General features: G+C 37.6%; 1 protein-coding gene across 3 annotated transcripts in view; it reads left to right on the forward strand.

Moving 5' to 3' along the window:
• The window catches only part of LOC127446657 (microtubule-associated serine/threonine-protein kinase 2-like), a 222902-nt gene that overhangs the window by 17770 nt on the left and 184647 nt on the right, over positions 1 to 20485 (forward strand). For 2 of the 3 annotated variants that reach the window (XM_051707766.1, XM_051707767.1), the window contains exons 2-3: positions 16432 to 16576; positions 18907 to 19052. In XM_051707766.1, coding sequence (XP_051563726.1) covers positions 16432 to 16576; positions 18907 to 19052 — 291 coding nt within the window. Of the gene's footprint in view, positions 1 to 14913; positions 14952 to 16431; positions 16577 to 18906; positions 19053 to 20485 lie in introns of all 3 variants that reach the window. The other variant, XM_051707768.1, reaches the window with a different exon arrangement.

Consider the following 20485-nt stretch of genomic DNA (forward strand, 5'->3'; position numbering starts at 1 on the left):
CAAATATAACAATGGTCATTATGGCCAAACAATTCAATTTTTGTTTCATCAGATCAGAGGACGTTTCTCCAGAAAGTAAGATCTTTGTCCCCATGTGCACTTGCAAACTGTAGTCAGGCTTTTTTATGGCAGTTTTGGAGCAGTGGCTTCTTCCTTGCTGAGCAGCCTTTCAGGTTATGTCTATATAGAACTTGTTTCGCTGTGGATATGGATACGTGTCTACCTGTTTCCTCCAGCATCTTCACAAGGTCCTTTGCTGTTGTTCTGGGATTGATTTGCACTTTTCGCAACAAACTACATTCATCTCAAGGAGACAGAATGCATCTCCTTCCTGAGCGGTATGATGGCTGCGTGGTCTCATGGTGTTTATACTTGTATACTGTTATTTATACAGATGAATGTGGAACCTTCAGGCGTTTGGAAATTGCTCCCAAGGATGAACCAGATTGTGGAAGTCCATAATTTTTTTTTTTCTGAGGTCTTGGCTGATTTCTTTTGATTTTATCATGATGTCAAAAAAAGATGTACTGAGTTTGAAGGTAGGCCTTAAAATACATCCACAGGAAGACATCCAATTCAGTACACCTCCTATCAGAAGCTAATTGTCTAAAGGCTTGACATCATTTTCTGGAATTTTCCAAGCTGCTTAAAGGCACAGTTAACTTTGTGTATGTAAACTTCTGACCTGCTGGAATTGTCATATAGTTAATTAAAAGTGAAACAATCTGTCTGTAAACAGTTGTTGGAAAAATTACTTGTGTCATGCACAAAGTAGATGTCCTAAACGACACGCCAAAACTATAGTTTGCTAATATGAAATCTGTGGAATATATGTAAACTTCTGACTTCAACTGTACATGCATGATGGACATTGTTGAGCTGCAATCACACTGGAAATATTACCGGCTTTTGTATAAGTCTCCATGTTGTTAACCAGGTACGTTCATTTGGAGCGCACACAAGTGCAGCTGATCAGATCTGGAGCAGCATCAAGCCAAACGCTATATATAAAAAAAAAATAATTATCTTCCTTATTCAGCCTTTGGTGAACTGGCAATGTATCTAACTATAACGTTTGCTAATATTTTTATGCAAAACCTCGATTTCTCATATTTTTTTTCTGCCAAAAAATAAAAATAAATAAATAAATAAATAAATAAAAAAAGGTAAATTTGAATTATTCGAAAAAAATTGAATAAATTGCACAGCCCTAGTTTCATACCATATTTACTCAAATTTTGTAAAAATTTTTGGGAATGTATTTTAGGACCATACAAACTACCCTTTGTGCTTTTCACAAAAAATAAAAATAAAATGTGTGTATTTTGTTATATTCTCCCCAATTTGGAATTCCCAATGCGCTCTAAGTCCTCGTGGTGGTATAGTGGACTTGCCACAATCCGGGTGGCCTCTGCATCTGAGACGTCAATCCGCACATCTTATCACATGGCTTGTTGAGCACGATACCGCGGAGACGTAGCGTGTGTGGAGGCCCACGCTATTCTCCGTGGCATCCATGCACAACTCACCACACGCCCCACTGAGAGCGAGAACCACACATTATAGCGACCACGAGGAGGTTACCCCATTACCCCATGCAACTGGGTTGCTTAGGAGACCTGGCTGGAGTCACTCAGCATGCCCTGGATTCGAACTCGCGACTCCAGGGGTGGTAGTCATGTGCTTTTCACACATTTTATATCTGGAGATATGAAGAGAGATTCTAATGGGTGTAAGATTTAGCGCTGAATCATTTCTGTACGAGCATATTCACAAGTACATAGCTCCAGTTTATGGTGTGAGGGTTATACAGTAGCGCCTACTGATGAGACTGTAGAGATTAGGTTTTATTACTAGTGGGCATAATGTATGTGGAATTACATGTACAGTTTATGTTAATCTGTTTATGCAAAACAAAATCCAATTTAATGGCTGGGGTTTTCAATGAGGCACTAGAATGGGGGTGAGTCTGGATGTCACACTCCATAGCCCTCTAATTATTGTGGAGGTTTTATAGTTGCTCCCCATTGTAGACGGAGATGGGGAGGAGAGGAATCAAAACAAAAACGTCTCCGTTCCTAAAAGAATTTTGCAAACACCATCACACTGTATGGGCCACTGTCAATTTAATGTTTCTAATTTATTTGCTTTTTCAATTTTGTTACATTTGTAGTACTTTTAAAAAGCACCTTGTTATTCAGGAAAGTTCATCTTCCCTTTACGTGTGTTGATATTGCCTAGTATATTGTTATGCAGTAATAAGTCAGTAATAGGTTTGGCTGATAATTGACCAACTGACCTTAAAATGACCAACTTATTCATATCTGTGCCAGTTTAGTTAGAATTTTTATTTGTAACTTTTTCAACATTTTAATATTGTTTTTCCATAACATTAGATTTATTATATATAAAATGTGCTTACCTTGATTCATTTGCTACAGCACCTTCCTTATATTGGTTAATAGTTGCTGTTTTCACACACTTAACTTTAAGCCATTTAAAAACAGTTTTATATGCTAATCTTTGTCACAGTATTCATGGGGTTCAGCTGACACAGCTGCAAAAGCATATCATCTCTGATTTCTTCTCCATCTGGTGAGTACTTACATGAGAATCTCCAACACTTAGAGGTTTATGAGAAACAACACCAAAGCTATTGTCACAAAACCTTTAGAGCAGAGGTGCCCAAACTTTTTCCTACAGAGGCCCAAAAATCAAACTTGACTGAGGGCCGTGGGCCAAAAGAGAGCATTATAACAAACTCAGGGCCTGAAATTCATTTCTGAAAAAGATTGTGAAAATGACCCCCCCCCCCCACACACGGCTCATATGGGGGGCATTTTTTACCTTTACAAATGTAATTTTTTTCTAGCTTTATGACTCTATCATCCTTTTATGTCAAATACTTTAATTTAAACAATTTATTACATTTTAAAATGGCACGTTTCAATAATTACTAAATTGCATGATCTCTACATTGCATAAAGTGCATTGTTACTGAATTTTTTTTCTTTTTCTTATTCACATATTTCCAAATATTTGGGCTATTAAATTAACAGCCTACAAACAAATGCACCGACACAGAGGAGTAGATGACAGCATTTCTATAGATTTGGAATGAGGAGCTCATAAAAAAAAACTTAATGAACATTAGTCAGAGATATGACTCATATACCAAAAGTGGTTAATGTTCTGCAAAATTATTATTGTTTCATTAATAATGTTTTACTTAACTTAAATGCTATTTAACACATCCAGATATTATTTGTGTTAATATTATTAACTATATTGAAGCATTTGATAATGTTAGCACGGAAGCACGACACTGAACTGATGCGGAGCGTGAGAAGCGGAGTGCCCGTATGTGCGCGTTTATGGTGCTAGCATCCGCCACTGACTCTGCAACATCTGCACAACGGACAGCACGAAACAAATAATGTTCAGCGAAAATTCAAATGAAGAACGCGATGGATATATTAATTTGGAACTATGTCAGTTTGCAGGGGATTTTTTTTATTGCCTTGAGCGTCTGTTAATTTCCGACCCTAGATGGAACAAGATATGGAGATGGGAGATGTAACAGGTGTTGACGCGTCTTTCGTCACCATACAGCTGGTACATTACGCAAAGCATTTTTGCTATTTCTGCCTGTCTTGCAAATGTTCTGCATTATGAATAATGAGGGAATGGCAAGATAAGAAAAGGCTTGCAATGTTAACAGCTTTATTGATATATTTATTGAGGTATAACGCCATTTGCATGTTGAATTAAAGGTGCACAGCGATTCCTGAGAAACACTGTTGATATTTGAACTCAACTGCCAAAACAAACACGTCCATCCCTAGGGCTGCCCCCTAATAGTTGACTAAACGTTAGTTGATGAGAAGAGTCTTGGTCGACTAAGTTTTGATTTGTCGGTTGGTCGCAGTAAAAAAAAAAAAAAAAAAAAAAAACTCAAAGTCAAGCAGTCAGGGATGGACAGACGTGATCGTTTACATGGCTGGTCCATGTGGTAATTAATTATGCCGGGTAGGAAATCCAAAGTGTGGGATCATTTCGAGAGTGAAAAGGATGACCCCAAGAAGGTGACATGTAAACTCTGCAGGCAAACGTTCGCCTATCATTCATCGACCAAATTCATGTGTACAAATACTAGATTTTTTTTTCAGCCCACCCACAGAATGGACAGCTAGCAGACTGTGAGGAGATATTTGCAGAATTCGACACAGTGTATTGAATTAGAATTACTGAGTGCACCTTTAACAGGTTACATCTGTAACATCTTAAGTTTAGTAACTCCGCAACAGAGCAGTTTCTCACTGCGTGCACTTACACTTCTGACACTGCTGACAGCTGCACGGGAGAGAAAGTGAGAGACAGAGGGGATTTACTCGCGCAGCTTCTTGAATTACAGTTTGATACAGAAACAAGTTTATTGATTTGATTTGTTCATCTGTATCTATTGGTTTACTAATTCGCAGCTGCAATGTAAAGTGAATAAAAGTGTGCAGTAATTTCCCGCATTATGAACATGGAAATTGCGGGAATTATTAGCCGAATTTCAGGCTCTGCAAACTGTTTTATATTAAAATATTAAAGTTGCCCTGGTTCCCCTCCTTTATGATTTCATTATACAAAAAAAACATTAGTCCGCAATAGGGCTGAAATGATTTTCGTTGCCGAATAGCCGTTTGATCTCATTTTACGCAACATGAGATCACATTAAACTCTAATGATGACACACGTGAGCAGCACTGCAGCTCGCGCCTGGCTGAGGAGAGGAAGAATTACACAGCTCACAATCCAGATGCACTCTAAACTTTCCAAACAGCTTCAGGTGATGTAGATCGTGAAGTATGAGGGAATTGTAAAAAAATACCAAGTAAGTAAATACAGAAGCACTCTCATTGTGGAATAAGCAGAGCCGGAGCTCTTTATAGGAAACACTCCAGCATTACATCTTAAATGCAGTTATTTTTAATGCGTTATAGCTTTATTAAAGTTCAAATAATATGGAAGCAGATCATGTAAATAACTACAAACCCCGAAACTGGCATTTCTCTGTGCGGTCAGTGCCTCTTCTATGAGTTGCGTGAAGTGTCCCAATCTAAGGGGGAGAGATTGAAACTGATACTTCAAATTATTTGTAAAACTAGCAAAACAAAGGATCATAACAGTTACCGTTAATAAAATGTAGTGGTGGTGTAGTGGACTAAAGCACTGAACTGGTAAGCAAAAGGTTGTTGGTTCAATCCCCACAGCCACCACCATTGTGTCCTTGAGCAAGGCACTTAACTCCAGGTTGCTCCAGGGGGATTGTCCCTGTAATAAGGGCACTGTAAGTTGCTTTGGATAAAAGCATCTGCCAAATGCATAAATGTAAATATCCCTGTAATGCTGTATAAAGCATAACTAGGCCTGTCACAATTATTAAATAATCGTCTGATCGTGGTTATTTGATTTAACTGATTGTTGTGTACTTCAAATTCCAATTACATTTTAATGTCCAAATAAGGGAGTTTTAATTTAAAATTGTCTAAAAATCCTTAAAACAAGATACATTTACTTGAGAAGCAACATATAAGATATTTAGACTTCCTTTGAGAGAATGTATCTTAAATATAAGTGTATTTTGTATATAAGTGTATTTTTTTCACTTGGTTATACTTTTGCGAGTGCAGTAAAGACAAAATATACCTTTATTCAAGATCTGTTCTCTACAAGCAAGTCTAAATATCTTATATGCTGCTTCTCAGGTGAATGCTTTTTTTAAAGGATTTTTAGATCGACGTTGTCGATAACATTTCAGCCCTATATGAAACTCACATACACCTTAAGAAATATGACAATTTGCTTGACAATTAATAATGAAAGCCCTAAAAGGGACAATTAATCGTCATAGCACTAAAACAGACAATTAATCATCATAATTGCAATTATATGTTTGACAATTAATTGTCAGCCAAATTTAATAATCGTGACAGCCCTAAGCATAAAAATTTTCAGTTTAATCCCGGTACTTCTGTTATTGATCTTCAGTTCATTTAATGACAGCACTGCCCTCACAATGCTCCTTTCACTAAACCTGCAGTGCTGCTCATGGGCCATTGCATGGTAGTAGCTCAGACTTTGGCAGTACAGAGACATCTTGAATTTGTTTCTGTTTAATCCTCACCAGTAATCATAACCTGCAGGCATGCATGTCTGCAATAAACCTTGTGCTTATTGCTTGGGCATGTCAAGTGTATCTGGAAGGACTCTATTGTAAATCTGGCTTTTGTCTCTTGATCCTGTTTATGATTCTTTTATTCTCAGTCTCTGTTTTTATTTTTCATGTCCTCATCTGTCAGGACTCATGTCTCAGATCAGTAATCCTTTTTCTTAGAAACAAAAAGAATCTTTAACTCAAAATAATGTTAATATGCTGAGAGTATAAACAAAGCTTTATGTTTGTTTGATTTCATTTGAATTAAGACAATTTAATACATACAAGCTTGCTTGCATACAGCAACATTAGTGTGGTCATGTGGTACATGAAATTAAAAAATACTTGAATGTGTTATTGTACAGCGTTTGAACTGTGACACTCTGATTATTGATATATTTCAAATACATGTTTAGCTTTTAAAAGATCATCTAAAACATCAGGATTTCATGTTACGCTCATAATACAAAAAGTAAGATTACATGAATAACACACTGTTTGTTTTGCTTTATGCTTTATCACTGGCTAAATGTTGTGTAAAGTGTAGTTTTAAGTGTCCGTTGTGCCAGTATGATTCAGTTTAATACATAATAAGCATTTTTAATAGATTTGAAACAGATTTACAAATTCTGTGAACTTACACTAAAAAGTATGCCAAGAATACACCCAAAAGCATTTTTCCTTTTGTTTGGTTATGCTGTGAAGTTTGTAAAAACAAACACATATTTATGTGATAATCAGTAAAAGTTCGTAAACTCCTGCCTCCTCCAGTCAAGACTGCCCCTCATGAAAAAATGTCCTAAAGTATCTTGGCCTGCTTTACAAGGCAATGGCGTGATAATTAGCCTCATTCTTGTTTGACAAGGCAAGGTCTTGAATGAGTCAGAATTCCATTCTTTCATAGTTCACATTCAGGTCTTGACTCAGTGTCTCACTTCTTACTTCTCCATTGCACGCTGCATTATTGGTTTGTCTTGGCATTGAATGTAAGAGGGTGGTGGCGTTCGAATGGAGAACGGGCAGAGTCATGTTACACTGTGGAACACACAATTACATAACCCACGAGAAGCACTGCTGAACCATTACTCATGTGCCTAGCAGCTTGTGTTCTGATGAGAGTTCCTTCAGAGTTCAGAGCTGAAGCCCTGGACAAAGAAGTCACGCATCCCTGCACCTATATGGTGCAATATTACGTCATTGGCTTCTGAGCCTCTGACGAGAGTATCTTGCACATGCTAAAATGATAACAGCTTACAGTATTTAACACTGGGAAGTGAAGTTCCAGTTGCATGGAAGCTGTAGATGCAACTTTCCGCATTTTGCAAAAACGTGAACAGTAGAAAGAAGCAAGAAAAGACTTATCAGCATTACTTAAGATGTAGGAATTTCTGTGGTTTAAAAAGGGCTGTTATTGTTTATATTATCTTGTGACATCATGATACTAGGTACTGTAAGAGGAATTGTTGTAGGCTCAGTGTTAGTTTGTGCACATTTCCGACAGAGGACTTTGCTGTTACAAAATTTCCCTGGTACAGACGCAGTTAGGAGTGTCCAAGGTTACTCTAATCAGTGACCTCAGTAGTCAAGTGATCTGCATAAAAAAGATAAGCAAAAAAGTTCCATTTTGTTAAGGCACTGCCTTCATGTAAAGCCATATCATCGGTTTTATTATAATTGTCTCACACATGTTAATTCAAAGTCACATTGCTTCTTTCCAAGAGCAATTTGACCTTACTACTATTTCTTGTATTAGCCTGCTAATGCTAGTGTCATGCTTTTCTTGAATGGCTTTTCAATGCCATCCCAACTGGCTAGGCAGGCTGACACCCTGGCACAACCCCAGCATATGAGAACATTGTCCTGTCGTTTCCAGGGAATTAGTGCAGCACATCTGGAATACTTCAGCACAAATGCACTCAAGTTTATAACTGACAAATGGTACATTGTGTTGCTAACTGCATGCACATGTACAGTAGGCATCACACACCAAGCGTGGACACATGCACACACATATCGATAAGTCACAACTCTTTGGGAAGATGAGGCAGAGAGGATTAGATAAGGATTAGAGGATTAGTTACTCAGGTCTGATGGAGATGATTAAGAAACATTCAGTCCATCAGAGTTGAATCTTTTTTTATTTATTTTTTATTTTGTATGTTAGGATAAGTGAAGGGAGAGTAGAAAGTTGATGAACTGATTGTAGCCATATATGTTTGCAGAATTTATTTATTTATTTATTTTTTTTCTCTCCAAGAGTTCTCTTCCTTTTCAGCACCACGACTGTTTGGATTGTCCCAGATCATATTTCACTGTAGAGGACATGCTTCTGAGGATTGCATTAGTTTAGCATTATATTTCTGCTGAGTAGAAAAATTAAACAGGTCACATATCACAGAGAGGTATTATCATTTTATTTTTCCCTGAGGACCATTTATAACATTTGTCAAGGTTTCTTGTACCAAAAGTCGCAATTTAGTTTTAGATTACATTTTCCACCCTCTCTCTCACCCTTAAAAAAAAAAAAAAAAAGAAATGCTGCTGTGCCCTCTTTGAATGTGAAATGAGTATTAGCATTTATTCTCGGGTTGTGGGTTCTGACCTTCTGGTTGTTTTTACCTCTTAGTTTTAATATATGGTCTGCACATACAGTTTTCTTTAAAGAGACTACAGACCACAAACAACCATGTCTATGAATAAAAACAACATGTCGTGCTATGAAATAAGCACAGAATGAAGGAGGTCATAGCGAGAAAATTGAATGGACATGCAAGTAAAAACTCAAGATATAAAACTAGGTGTGGAGAAAGGAGGAGATTTGGAAAATAATTTGTATTTATTTTGTAGTGGTCCTATCACAGTGAAATCCCCTCTGCTACACTCGAAACACTGCTGACATTGACTACATTTTATTGTGCTTATTGTGAGAAATCGGGTTATTGTGAGAAAGCAGCATTCCGGTTTACATGCACTGTATAAGTGGTGTACTCTTTACTCCTGTATACATGCGGCTCAGTCAATGAGCAGCTTTCTCCACAGCAGTGTAATTTCCCTGTGACGCTTGTGTAAATAACAAACATTGTATCCGAGCAAGACTTCACTATTTTATTCTCTGTTGCTTCGGTTTATTTCCAGATTTCCAGAGTTGTTTCTGTTTTTGTTTCCTGTCGTGATCTGCAGCAGAATTGCGCTGCAATAGTGGGGTTTGCCTCTTACATAAAACTCCAAATAAACATCCCCCCAATGTACAAGCGCATATACACAAACATGAGGGACAGCCGATATTTTACACTGGTGTGTATAAATGGGTATAGTTTATAGTTTAAGTACTTTTCCCACTGTACTCCTAGAAATGTTAAATTCTTTCCGCTGTGTTGACTTGTTGTTGGGCTCCATATGACGTTTTTTATCCGTTGTTGTCTGTTCACGCACATGCACACTCCTCATTTTTAGAATGCCACTTATGCGTTTACATGATCACATCAGCAGCGCTCTCCGGGAGAAGCCTGGGTGTGTTAAACAGCTTTCTCTTAATCCCTCAAGCGGCGTAAAGAAATCACCGTTCTTGTTTACATTACATTTCAGAATGGCGCTTTCTGCAAAACTCTGGAATAAACCATTTTCTTAAGTGCATGTAAACATGGTCATTGTGTGGAAAAGAAACACTAGCTGTCCCTCATGGCACTGATCTTATAGGTTTTTAATAGTTTTTTGTGTCTATTTGTCTGTGGTAAACTCTGGTGGACTCTAATCCGGTATTTAGCACACCTCACCTGCTTGGGCAAACAGAAAGCCTTTCCGTTCAGTAGCTCTTAGTCACGGGCATGGCAGGCTGCCAGGCAGTGTGAGAGTGTTTATGTTTGTGTTCCTGAGGGATTGACTGATTTAATGAGCTGTTTTTACACCGCAGTGGATGCTGCTCTGCTCTATGGATGTAGTAGGAGGCTGTTAAACTATTCCAGGTTTTTCAGGCAAATAATATATAAATCTTTTTTTAAAGATTCTTAGATTAATGTCCTTCAATTTGGGCATAACAACCAGGCAAGTACCCCAAAAGCTCCCATCTTGTTGTTTTTAATCCAGTTTGATTCTCTTGCTATGGATTAATTAGCATTTTAACAGTTGTATTTTCAGTTTGAAATCTGTATTTGTGATCGACCAATATATCAGTCAGGCTGATCAGTTATCAGATATTTGGCATTATTGAGACTATCTGCATCAGCCAATAACCATGCCTGGCCTGTTCATTTAATTGTAGCAATTTTAAGTAATCTTATAGGTCTATCTCAGCGTTATTTTGGTCATTAATCAGTCTGTTCTCTAGATATTGGCATCTTGCCATTGACCCATATTTGTTGACAACTAGTGTAAATCTATACACAGCACGTTTGCAGTAATAATCAAAAGTAGTCACTAGTTTTTATTGCTCGCTGTACACTCAAGGACGTCGGAAGTGTTGCTTGTGTGTCTGAGAGCAGGACTGAGCTGACTGCAGTCTGGAGGTAAGGATTTTGTCATTGGTATTCATAAAAACTTAAACTGTGTCGTCCCCACAGGGAGGGACCAGAAGCAGATAGAAGGGCGAATAGAATAGAAAACGTATGTTTGTCCCAAATGGAGGAGGAATTATGGTTAGACACAAATGTTTAGGTTTGAAAATGCCCTGCCAGAGCTGATGGATTACGGATGCAGAGCTGTATTTAATTGCAGTGCAGGAGTCAGTGGTGAAGCCAAGCACACTCCACAAGATGAATGCCCTGTCACTGATGCTAGTAGGCCATACAGTGAGACGTGAGAGTGGAGGGGGGGATGCAAACATTTATTAAACTGGATGTACCTCATTCCCAGCGACAGATTGGGCTGGTTGTTGTTGCTGCCTTGATTGATTTCCATGCTCTAGTGAAATTGAGGTGCAGAACAGGCTCTCTCGTGCTCATTTTCCCCATTGTTTGGTGCTTAACAACAGTTAACTATTTGTCAGTAGTGTCAGAACAGGTGAATAAGCCCACGTTTTTACCTGGGTCAAAATCGGTCTTCAGTGGTGGCTGATGTACATGGTTGTCCACATGCTCAAAAGTTATTACATAATTGCAATTAATTAATATATAACAATAACTTGATTGCATTTCATGTTTACATTTGAAGTTATTTTTCATCACATTTTTTTTTTCTCATTTACTTTTAAATCAAAGTAAATTTACACAAGATCAGGAAAACATTGACTTAAGTCTTGGAGGTACAGACTTAAAAACCATTCATGTACTTGCCCTTATTTTTACAGTGCAATGCCATAAGCATAGGTAAGACCATAGATTACCTCATTACTGTGGTTTGGTAAATGTAGCTAGACTTTCTTAAAAAAATTATTATAGTATTTATAATGCAAAAATAGTAGCCTAAACACATTTAGGAACTTAGTCTAACAGACCTAATAAATACCACAGTTACTGTTACTACTGTAAAATCATGATACATTTTAGAAAGGGTAATGATGTGTAATTTGAAAAATCTTTATTTTGGCGCATCGAAATTTGAATATCTGTTGAATTAAGGAAAAAAAAATTCAAATTGGAATGCTAAAACTGTGCATTTGAATTTTGGATGTGTGCCAAGAACTGACGATGACGTAAGATCAGTCGCATTCTTGCGCTAAAAAGGCTAGACAGTGCAACAAATACAGTTTAACAGAAAGCAGGTGTCTCAAGATGCTTTTTAAAATTCTTTTTAATTAGACACAGCATCTAAATACATCGCTCCTGTACGAGACGCTAAATAAACAAAACAAAATCGGTACCAAATTTTGAGAGTTTATTTGCATATCAAGCACTTCCATTCAGGCTTTCTCAAATGTGCATAAAATTATCAAAATTAGCATAAAATTTAGCGAGCTAGGAGGAGGTGGATTTTCGCATTATTTAAAATTAAGGCTGGGCTATATGGCAAAAGAATTTTTTTTTTATTTTTATCAAACTTATGGATGATTCGTTGTAAATCCAATGAATCGTGTTTTATATCAGTCTCTGTGTTGTTAAACTGTCATGTGCTATTCAAAATGCACATTAAAAATAGTTGGATGGGAACGCAGCTAATCAGATTGAACCCAATTTGTCATCTCCATTGATAAGCCAATGCTTTTCACTATTCCTTTATCAACGATCAGTGAGTTCTTCTGTAGACACCATCCTGAGGCATGGTGAGCTGCTGTCAGTCTGATTGGGTGTAAATGGAGAGAAAAGCCTGGATGAGTGAGTGGACTGGAGAGATTGATTAGAGGAAACCTGTGGAAAAAACATCTGGGGAAGTGAAACTTGCCCAACCACAAGTGTGCAATGTGAGATGGGTATAAACATACAGGGCTTTCGCTGGAGAGTCATTAAGGCCTCTAGACTCTGAGGTCATGAGTCAAATGTGTTGCTTTTCTCTTTCGTGCTCTAAAATCAAAACTTGCTTGTTTGACTGAACTAGAACAATAATTTAGTCTGGTGCAAAACAGAGCTTTTTAAATGAATAGTTCTACCAAAAACTCACCCTTATGTTGTTCCAAAACTGTGTGATTTTCTTTCTTCTGTGGAACACAAAAGATTTTTATCACCATGTTGGGGTGATGGGGCCAGATTTACGAAACATTCTTAAGAATAAAATTCTTCTTAACTACTATTTTCTTCTTATTTTCTAACTTTAGAAAAAAATGTTAAGAATATTTTGTATTCTCATGAATTGCACAAACATTCTTAACTACTTATAATAAATGCTAAGAACTTTCTTAATTTTTTTCTCTAAAGATTTCCATGATTCCAGCAAGTGAATGGGAACGGATGCTGTACAGAAATGAAAAAAAAAAAAGCATCAAAAAGAATAATACATTTATTGAATTACTTTTGCACTATATTTCAGGTCTTCTGAAGTCATAAGATAGCTTTGTGTGAGGAACAGGCGGAAATTTGAGTTGTTCACTGATAATTTTCCCCTCCGCAGTAGCTTTTAAAGGGATAGTTCACCCAATAATGATAGACTAATTCTCTTTATCCTTTACTCGCCCTCATGCCTTCTCAAACTTGTTTGACTTTCTTCTGAGGAACACAAAGGTATTTTAAAAGATGTATGATGTGTTTTTGTCCATACAACAAGTCAATGGGGTCCAAAAAGGACATAAAGGCAGCATAAAAGTACAAAAAGAATAAAATCATCCGACCCGTTTAGAACACAGTGCAGGTTTCAAGACAATGATTCTTTGACACTGCATGTGATTACCAGGCACTTAATCCTGGTATCATTATACATCAATAAGAAGTTGCATTTTCATTTTATAGTGTTTATCATCAACTTTTGGCAACCGAGGTACAATTTTTAAATTACCCCACGCGAACGTGTGAATGTATCATTTTAACTCGCGTTTGAACTTTCAAAAAAGCCCAGCTGGAAGTAGAAACCGCAAAGCTAGCAACACTGTGTCTGGTTTGTGTACAGCGCTCTGCACATGTGTCAAACATGTGAAAGTGCGTGAATGAGCTTTACTTATAAACACGCCAAGGAGACTGCGGCTGTCAAGATTTATATTGAATAAGAACTAAATTTTTGGCCTCTTTCTCACCCAAATCAATCATATCGCTTTAGAAGACGTGGATTAAACCATTTGAGTCTTGCGGATTACTTTTTTCTGCCTCGGTGTCCTTTTTGGAGCTTGACCGTTAGGGTGCTTTCACACAAGCACATTTGGTTCGCACCCAGGGACAAATGACATCAAAGTTCGATTCGTTTGGATAATGTGGACACTTTTCCGAACTCGCGTGCACACCCACAAACCGCACCCGGGTCCACTTGAAAAGGTGGTCTGGGGTACGGTTCATGTGAACTCCAGTACGGTTCGCTGCTGATATGAATACAATCATACCAAATCGCGGAAGTGAACTGCTTGTGATGACGTATAGTTATGGTATAATGCATTTCTCATACCCTACTTGTGTCCAAATACACCGCCTTCAGAGTGCAGCTCACATTCTTCACATCTCCTGCAATGCATCCGCTGGCTCGTGGCAGACAAACGCTTATATCCATCACATCTATACACATTCAGTGCATCCGCACAAGTGTTGTTCTGTGCATGGCAAATTTTCATGGTAAATCCAAAGAGAAAAACTTTAATACTTAACACAGTGACGTCTTCTCGAGGTGTTACCTAGTTACAGTGGTAAACAGCAGCCGTTGATGACATAATTGGACCATGGTTGGGACCCAAATAATATGATGTGAACAGAGACCAGCATGGGCAGTGGGAATGAGGAGGAAATTAACTCTGGTTTGGTCCAAGCAATCGAACAAAGTCTGAAAGCACCCTTATAGACCCCATTGACTTGCACTGTATGGACTACAACACAGAGATCCTTCAAAATATCTTTGTGTTCCACAGAAGAAAGAAATTCACACAGGTTTGAGACTGCATGAGAGTGAGTAATTGATGAGAGAATGATAATTTTTGGGTGAACTATCCCTTTAAATCTTATTCACACTTCCATATATTCAAACTGATCCATCATGTTTGATTAGACTTTTGAGAACCAGTGGTGTTTAGCACATACGTGGACATTTGAGAGCTTTGGCAGTGGAAATTTTCAGAGAATAACAATTTAAAAAAAATATTTTAAACTTTCATTGTATGGAAAAGAGCATCTGGTGACATTATGCTTAGCATCTCCTTTTGTTTTCCACAGAAGAAATAAGATCTTGACTGGCTTGGTACAACATCAGGGTGAGTAAATGGTGACAGAATTTTCATTTTGGGTGACTTACTCCTTTAAGTTCTCCCTCTGGTTTCTACTCCACTATTATTACTTAGCAATGTGCAAACATGCTTGAGTTGTTCTGCAGCTGTCAGTCATTTTACAGATTAGTTATTTCACATCTTCCCAAACTCAGTGATGATCCACTGACCGAGTGCTGCTTGCTTTATCACTGCCATTAAAACAAAGTCACTGTTTAAAAACTGTTGAAACGTATGTCCCAAGGCAGGTGAGCATGTCCCTCTAAGACCTTGTTTTCACGTGTAGTCACCTGTGTCCATGATCCTCAGCTGATTAGCCCCAGGACTCCAGACTGACATCATGGTCACCCAGCCCCCTTCGCATCCCAATGCTGTCCTCCCTTGCAGGACTTATCAACGGCTGCACCTTTTCATCCCATCATTGATTATGTGTGTGCTTGCTCACATGCACTATAGCTTTGTCCAGTAAATGGATGGTTGTGGGTATAAATTTAGGTGCACTTTAGGGGTTGAGAGCATAGCCTAGATGAAAGTTCTAACAGTCCTTAGAAGAGTATAAGTGCTTAATCGGTCACTGAAAGTGACTTGTCAGAGTGCTTGTTTCTTTATATTGAAAACAGGAGTCCTCAAAACATGCACAAGGTAAGGGTTGTAATTGTGATATGAAACCAAAAATATTTTTCTGCTGAATGTGTGTTTGTGTATGACTTTGAGTGTGATTGCAAGACTTGTTTACAACCCTTTGTGTTCCTTCAGGGTGTTTTTGTATTTTTTCATACTTCAGTGGTCAGTGGTAGGATTGTTTTTTGTTTGTATTGTCACTTGGTTTGTGTGCGAGCTAGTGGTGGGGATACTGAAATTTGTTTGCTTTGAGGCTCTTTGGCAGAAACACACTTTTGAGGGCTCACGTGCACTCTGGTGTGGTTTTATGAGTGCATTTGATACAAACAGGCCTACCAGATATTTCTGGAATCTTGTGACACCACAGAGAGGATGTGACCGGCTTGGGGTTTCTGCCAGGTTTTCATGGCGACGTCTATTTTCCTTCCTGACAAAGGAACCCAGAAACATTAGGAGCAGGAATTAATTTGCAGACTTCTTGAAAAGGCTGAATTTTTGATTATTTATTTGGCTCCCAATTTTGGTCATTTAGGCTTACTCCTTCATTTAGTTTACATTTACAACTTCACATCTCTTGTTGTTTTTCTAGGCATGCTAATCTGTTGATAACAAAATACAGGCCAACATAATGACTTGGCAGCAAGGCCTCATTTAGAGATTGATTATGCACATGTGACTCTGTTTGTGTGTGATGCAGTGATGCAGCGCAACAGTGTGAATGGAGCAGATGCAGATTGTATTTAAATTAATTGTGTTGTTTTTGAGGTGACATATAAACACTCTTATTGATAAATTGCAGAAATATTTCTTAAAACAGATGTGTGTGTGTTTTCTAATCTGTGTGCAGATGCTGCCGGCGCCTCCTCCCCTGCTGTTCAGGAAGCTAAGTAACCCCGACCTGTCTCCTGCCACAGGAAAGGCCAAACTGCAGCGGCAGCTCAGTCAGGATGACAGCAGAGCTCGACGCAGCAGTATGGCCGGCGTCCTCACCGGTAAGACACAAGCACCTGCTACAATGCAAATGTGTTTGGTTTGGTGTGAAGGAACCATGAGGACATGAATCAGAGTAGTGTTGTCACATGACAGTGTACCACATGCATTTTATGATAGTATAGTAGCATTGCTGCTGGCACACAGAGAGACATACCCAACCACAAATACATCTAATTCCTCATTCCTTCACATTGGCACTTGCTGTATTTGCTTAGGAGACATCCATCCACAAGGAGTGTGTACATACCCGAGTATCCTTGTATGTATATCTGAGTGTTGGAAATTAACGGGGGCTCGGGGCGAAAATGCCACAAAAATAGGCAAAAATGCCCCCGAAATTCAAAATAAGGGGGCAAAATTTTTTTTAAAATTAATAACATAAGATATAGTTACAAATATATACTGTACATCACCATGTTCATTTACATTTTTGCTGCAAGGCTCGACATCAAACATTGTCAGGTGCTTGTCCTTTGGACAAGTAAATTGGTAAGTAAAAAAGTTACTTGTCCGGAGAGAAAAAAAGACATTTAAGCCATAGTTACATGCTGAAGTAACGTCAAAGTTTCTGTTGTATATTTTCTAAAATTACAGATTCCCAACCTAATAGTGTACCTATGCAATCAGCTCAATTCTCTGCGACAGAAATGTAAACTGCATTGGGTAGGGGAGGAGGCTATTGCCATATGGTAGTTATATTATGTTACGTACGGTAGTCAAATAAAGAAAGGCCTCCATCGCCACAATTAACAGCAGGGTTGCACACATTAATATGGAATGAGATCTACTTTTTCATCATGTTATTGCAGCAAGATCTAACATGCATAAAATTTACATTGTCACAATACCAACATTTAGTTGTTGGTAGTAAATTTAACGATTCTCGATACCAGCTTCAATACCACAACAAATAATAACACTAAATAATTTTATAGTTATGTAAGAATTGTTTAACGTTATCAAGAATTATTAAAAATGAGTAAACAGCTAGTAATAAATTAACAATAAAAAACAGCAATGAATAGAAATATATAAAAAAATAATTGAACAAAAAAATACAAATTAAGAAAACAGTGCTTTTTTAAAAGCTTTATCAAGTATTCGAGTAAACACTCAGAATGAAATGCAACATAAAACTACTACTGATCTGCACTGTATGATTATTAAACATTAATACTTTTTAAAGATACTGAAGTTATCCAACCAAGAGCAGTGAGTGGTTTTCTCGTTTTCTTGTTATGGTTATTAGAGTAATATTAACAACACACATCTGCAGGTCTATTAGATAACATTTACACTTTCAAGTCCGAAATTGATACAAATCCACTTTTTCTCCACTGTTTACGTTCACTTTAGAGATAACTCACTGTGTATTACATGAATACTTCACCAAGATGGGCATTTTAGCAGAATTTTGAAATGTTTTTGACCGTTTAGGTGCATATCCGTATTACCACGAGCATTCTCTGCGCACACACACATATAAGCCTCTTGTCAGTCAAACAGTGCACGACTGTTACTAGATCACTTGCGAATTATAAAATTACGCACTCTGTATTATTTTCAACAGCAGAATAAGAAAATGAACTTTTTAGTAAGTGACACAGGCCTAGGCTTTATCACAAACATCTACACGACAGACGGGGAGCTATAAATACATTTCAGCCATAGGGCTCGACATTAATGCTTGTCCGAGACAAGTGGATTTTTTAAGGGGCAGGTGAAAGAGAATTTTACATTCCTGACTGGGCAAATAACCGGCTATATTTTTTCGTTATTGACATATTAATTAGGCTACTTGTCCGGTCAGGCATGTAAAATTCTCTTTTCACCCTCCTCTTCAAAAAAACTATTTATCCCAGACAAGTATTAATGTCGAGCCTTGGGCTGAACTTTATTTGTAGCACCCTGTCTGTCATGCAGATGTTGCCAAGTCAGTTGGGGATCATTGCAAAATTCTGTGACCGTTTGCTCCTCTCATTGAAAATAAACTGTCCTAGTGAGTAACCCTGTGTTATACTTTCATGCTTATTGGCCCTTCTCACTTACGCTGCTGTCGCTCTTAAAAGCCTCCTCACCTTCTAGAGGCCAAATTAATTGATATTGAATCAAATCAAAATTGGGAAATCAATGCCAATACCCAGCCCTACAAATATTAGTTTTTGTTGATTCAATTTTATTGGTAACATTATTCAAATTTAATAATAGATTTAATTAAAGTATTTAAAATAAAAGGATGACTCCACGGTGAGGAAAAAATTGCCCTTACAAAGGAAGAAAATGCCCCTGGAAATCCATTCATATTCTCTGTTTCCTCTGTGTGCCGCAGGAAAGCAGCTTCTGCCTCTGTCCAGCAGCATGCATGGTGGAGTGAGTCAGCTTGCCTGGCAGCCGCACGCAGGAGAACCCAATAACTTAGTCCGCATGCGGAGTCAGTCTTTTGGCAAGTCTGCTCCCTCTCTTACTGCAGGACTGGTGAGCACATCTGCACCAAATGCACACATACACCCTTTCTATCCGTTTCTGTCCAAAACAAAAACAGACACACCCCTGCACAAGATGTCACACTGACAAAACCTAATGTTAAATAAGGACTTAACTGCCACATGGACAGTCACTTCCATATGGTGATGATGTATGACTAGGAGACATCATCAGTTGCTCTTCATGAGTGAATCTTGGTGAATCTTATGAAACCTATCAAGAACATATCTTGGTCATGTTTCAATCAAAATTAAAAGAAGGAATCAAGAATTATAAAGAATACATTTTGCCTAAAGATAACAAAGCCTAACTGTAATAACTTTAAGGTTATGTATTAATGTTCACAAATATTATGTATTTAAGTATTTATGTATTTATTATGACAGTATTTGTTGTACTGCCTTTATGTTAAATATATATATATATATATATTTTTTTTTTATCATTATGGTAATGAGATTTTGTTGCACAAATGTAATGAGTCTTAATGGTTCTCAAATAGGCTTCTTTTTCTTTATGCAAAATATGAATATGTTTTCATATTTTGGGGTGGAATGTTAATTGGACATTTTTTGTGGGATTCACCTGTACATTTGCAGCTTTTTTTTCTCCTGATCAAATGCAGTGCCTCTGTAGTAAGGTCACATCAAGCACAAACAAAACAGCATTAGGTGTGGTGCGTTATGTGTGTCAGTTACACCAATTTAACCTTTATCAGATCTGAACTTCTGACAAGAGTTTTATTTGCTGTAAAACTTGACAAAGTTATTCTATAAAGCCTAGTGCCATAGCTACATCTGCTGCCCATGGCGAGTACTACACCATTCAGATTGGAAAACTTACTATTGATGTCATTGCCAGGACAGAGTTTTCAGAGTAGTACATCAGTTTCGACTTCACTCTCTTTCTCACACACACTCCTGTTTATTGTCTGGTATTAATTTCAACAAGAATGATGGATAAAAAATAGACCATTACTGAAATTTACAACTCAGTCCATCAGAGTGACGGATAAAGATTTCTTCTAGTGCAACCTCTGAACATCATGCCACGCACAAAACTAATAATACCATCTCTGCACAAAACACCACTAAAACATGCACATTATCCTCAAAAAGCTCAAGTCACCATGAAAACAAACCAGATATAGGCAAATCGTCAAAGGCTGTGCATTTAATCTCACTTACTCGCATGACCAACATAACAAAACTAATCAAAATGAAAGACTCTGAATATTTTGTAGTGATTGTAATCTAATACAAACCAATGCATCAAGAACACCTCAAAGCAATGTCATATTCATTGAAATGATGAGCGCTGTGTTTTAACTTTACTCCAACCAGCAACACATTAGAATAAAATTACCTTTTAAAACTTACCAATGAAGTTCACTACTCATGTCTGCACTCAAACTGTAAATTCCA

Source organism: Myxocyprinus asiaticus, chromosome 9, assembly GCF_019703515.2.
Source record: "Myxocyprinus asiaticus isolate MX2 ecotype Aquarium Trade chromosome 9, UBuf_Myxa_2, whole genome shotgun sequence".
Classification (NCBI taxonomy): Eukaryota; Metazoa; Chordata; class Actinopteri; order Cypriniformes; family Catostomidae; genus Myxocyprinus; species Myxocyprinus asiaticus.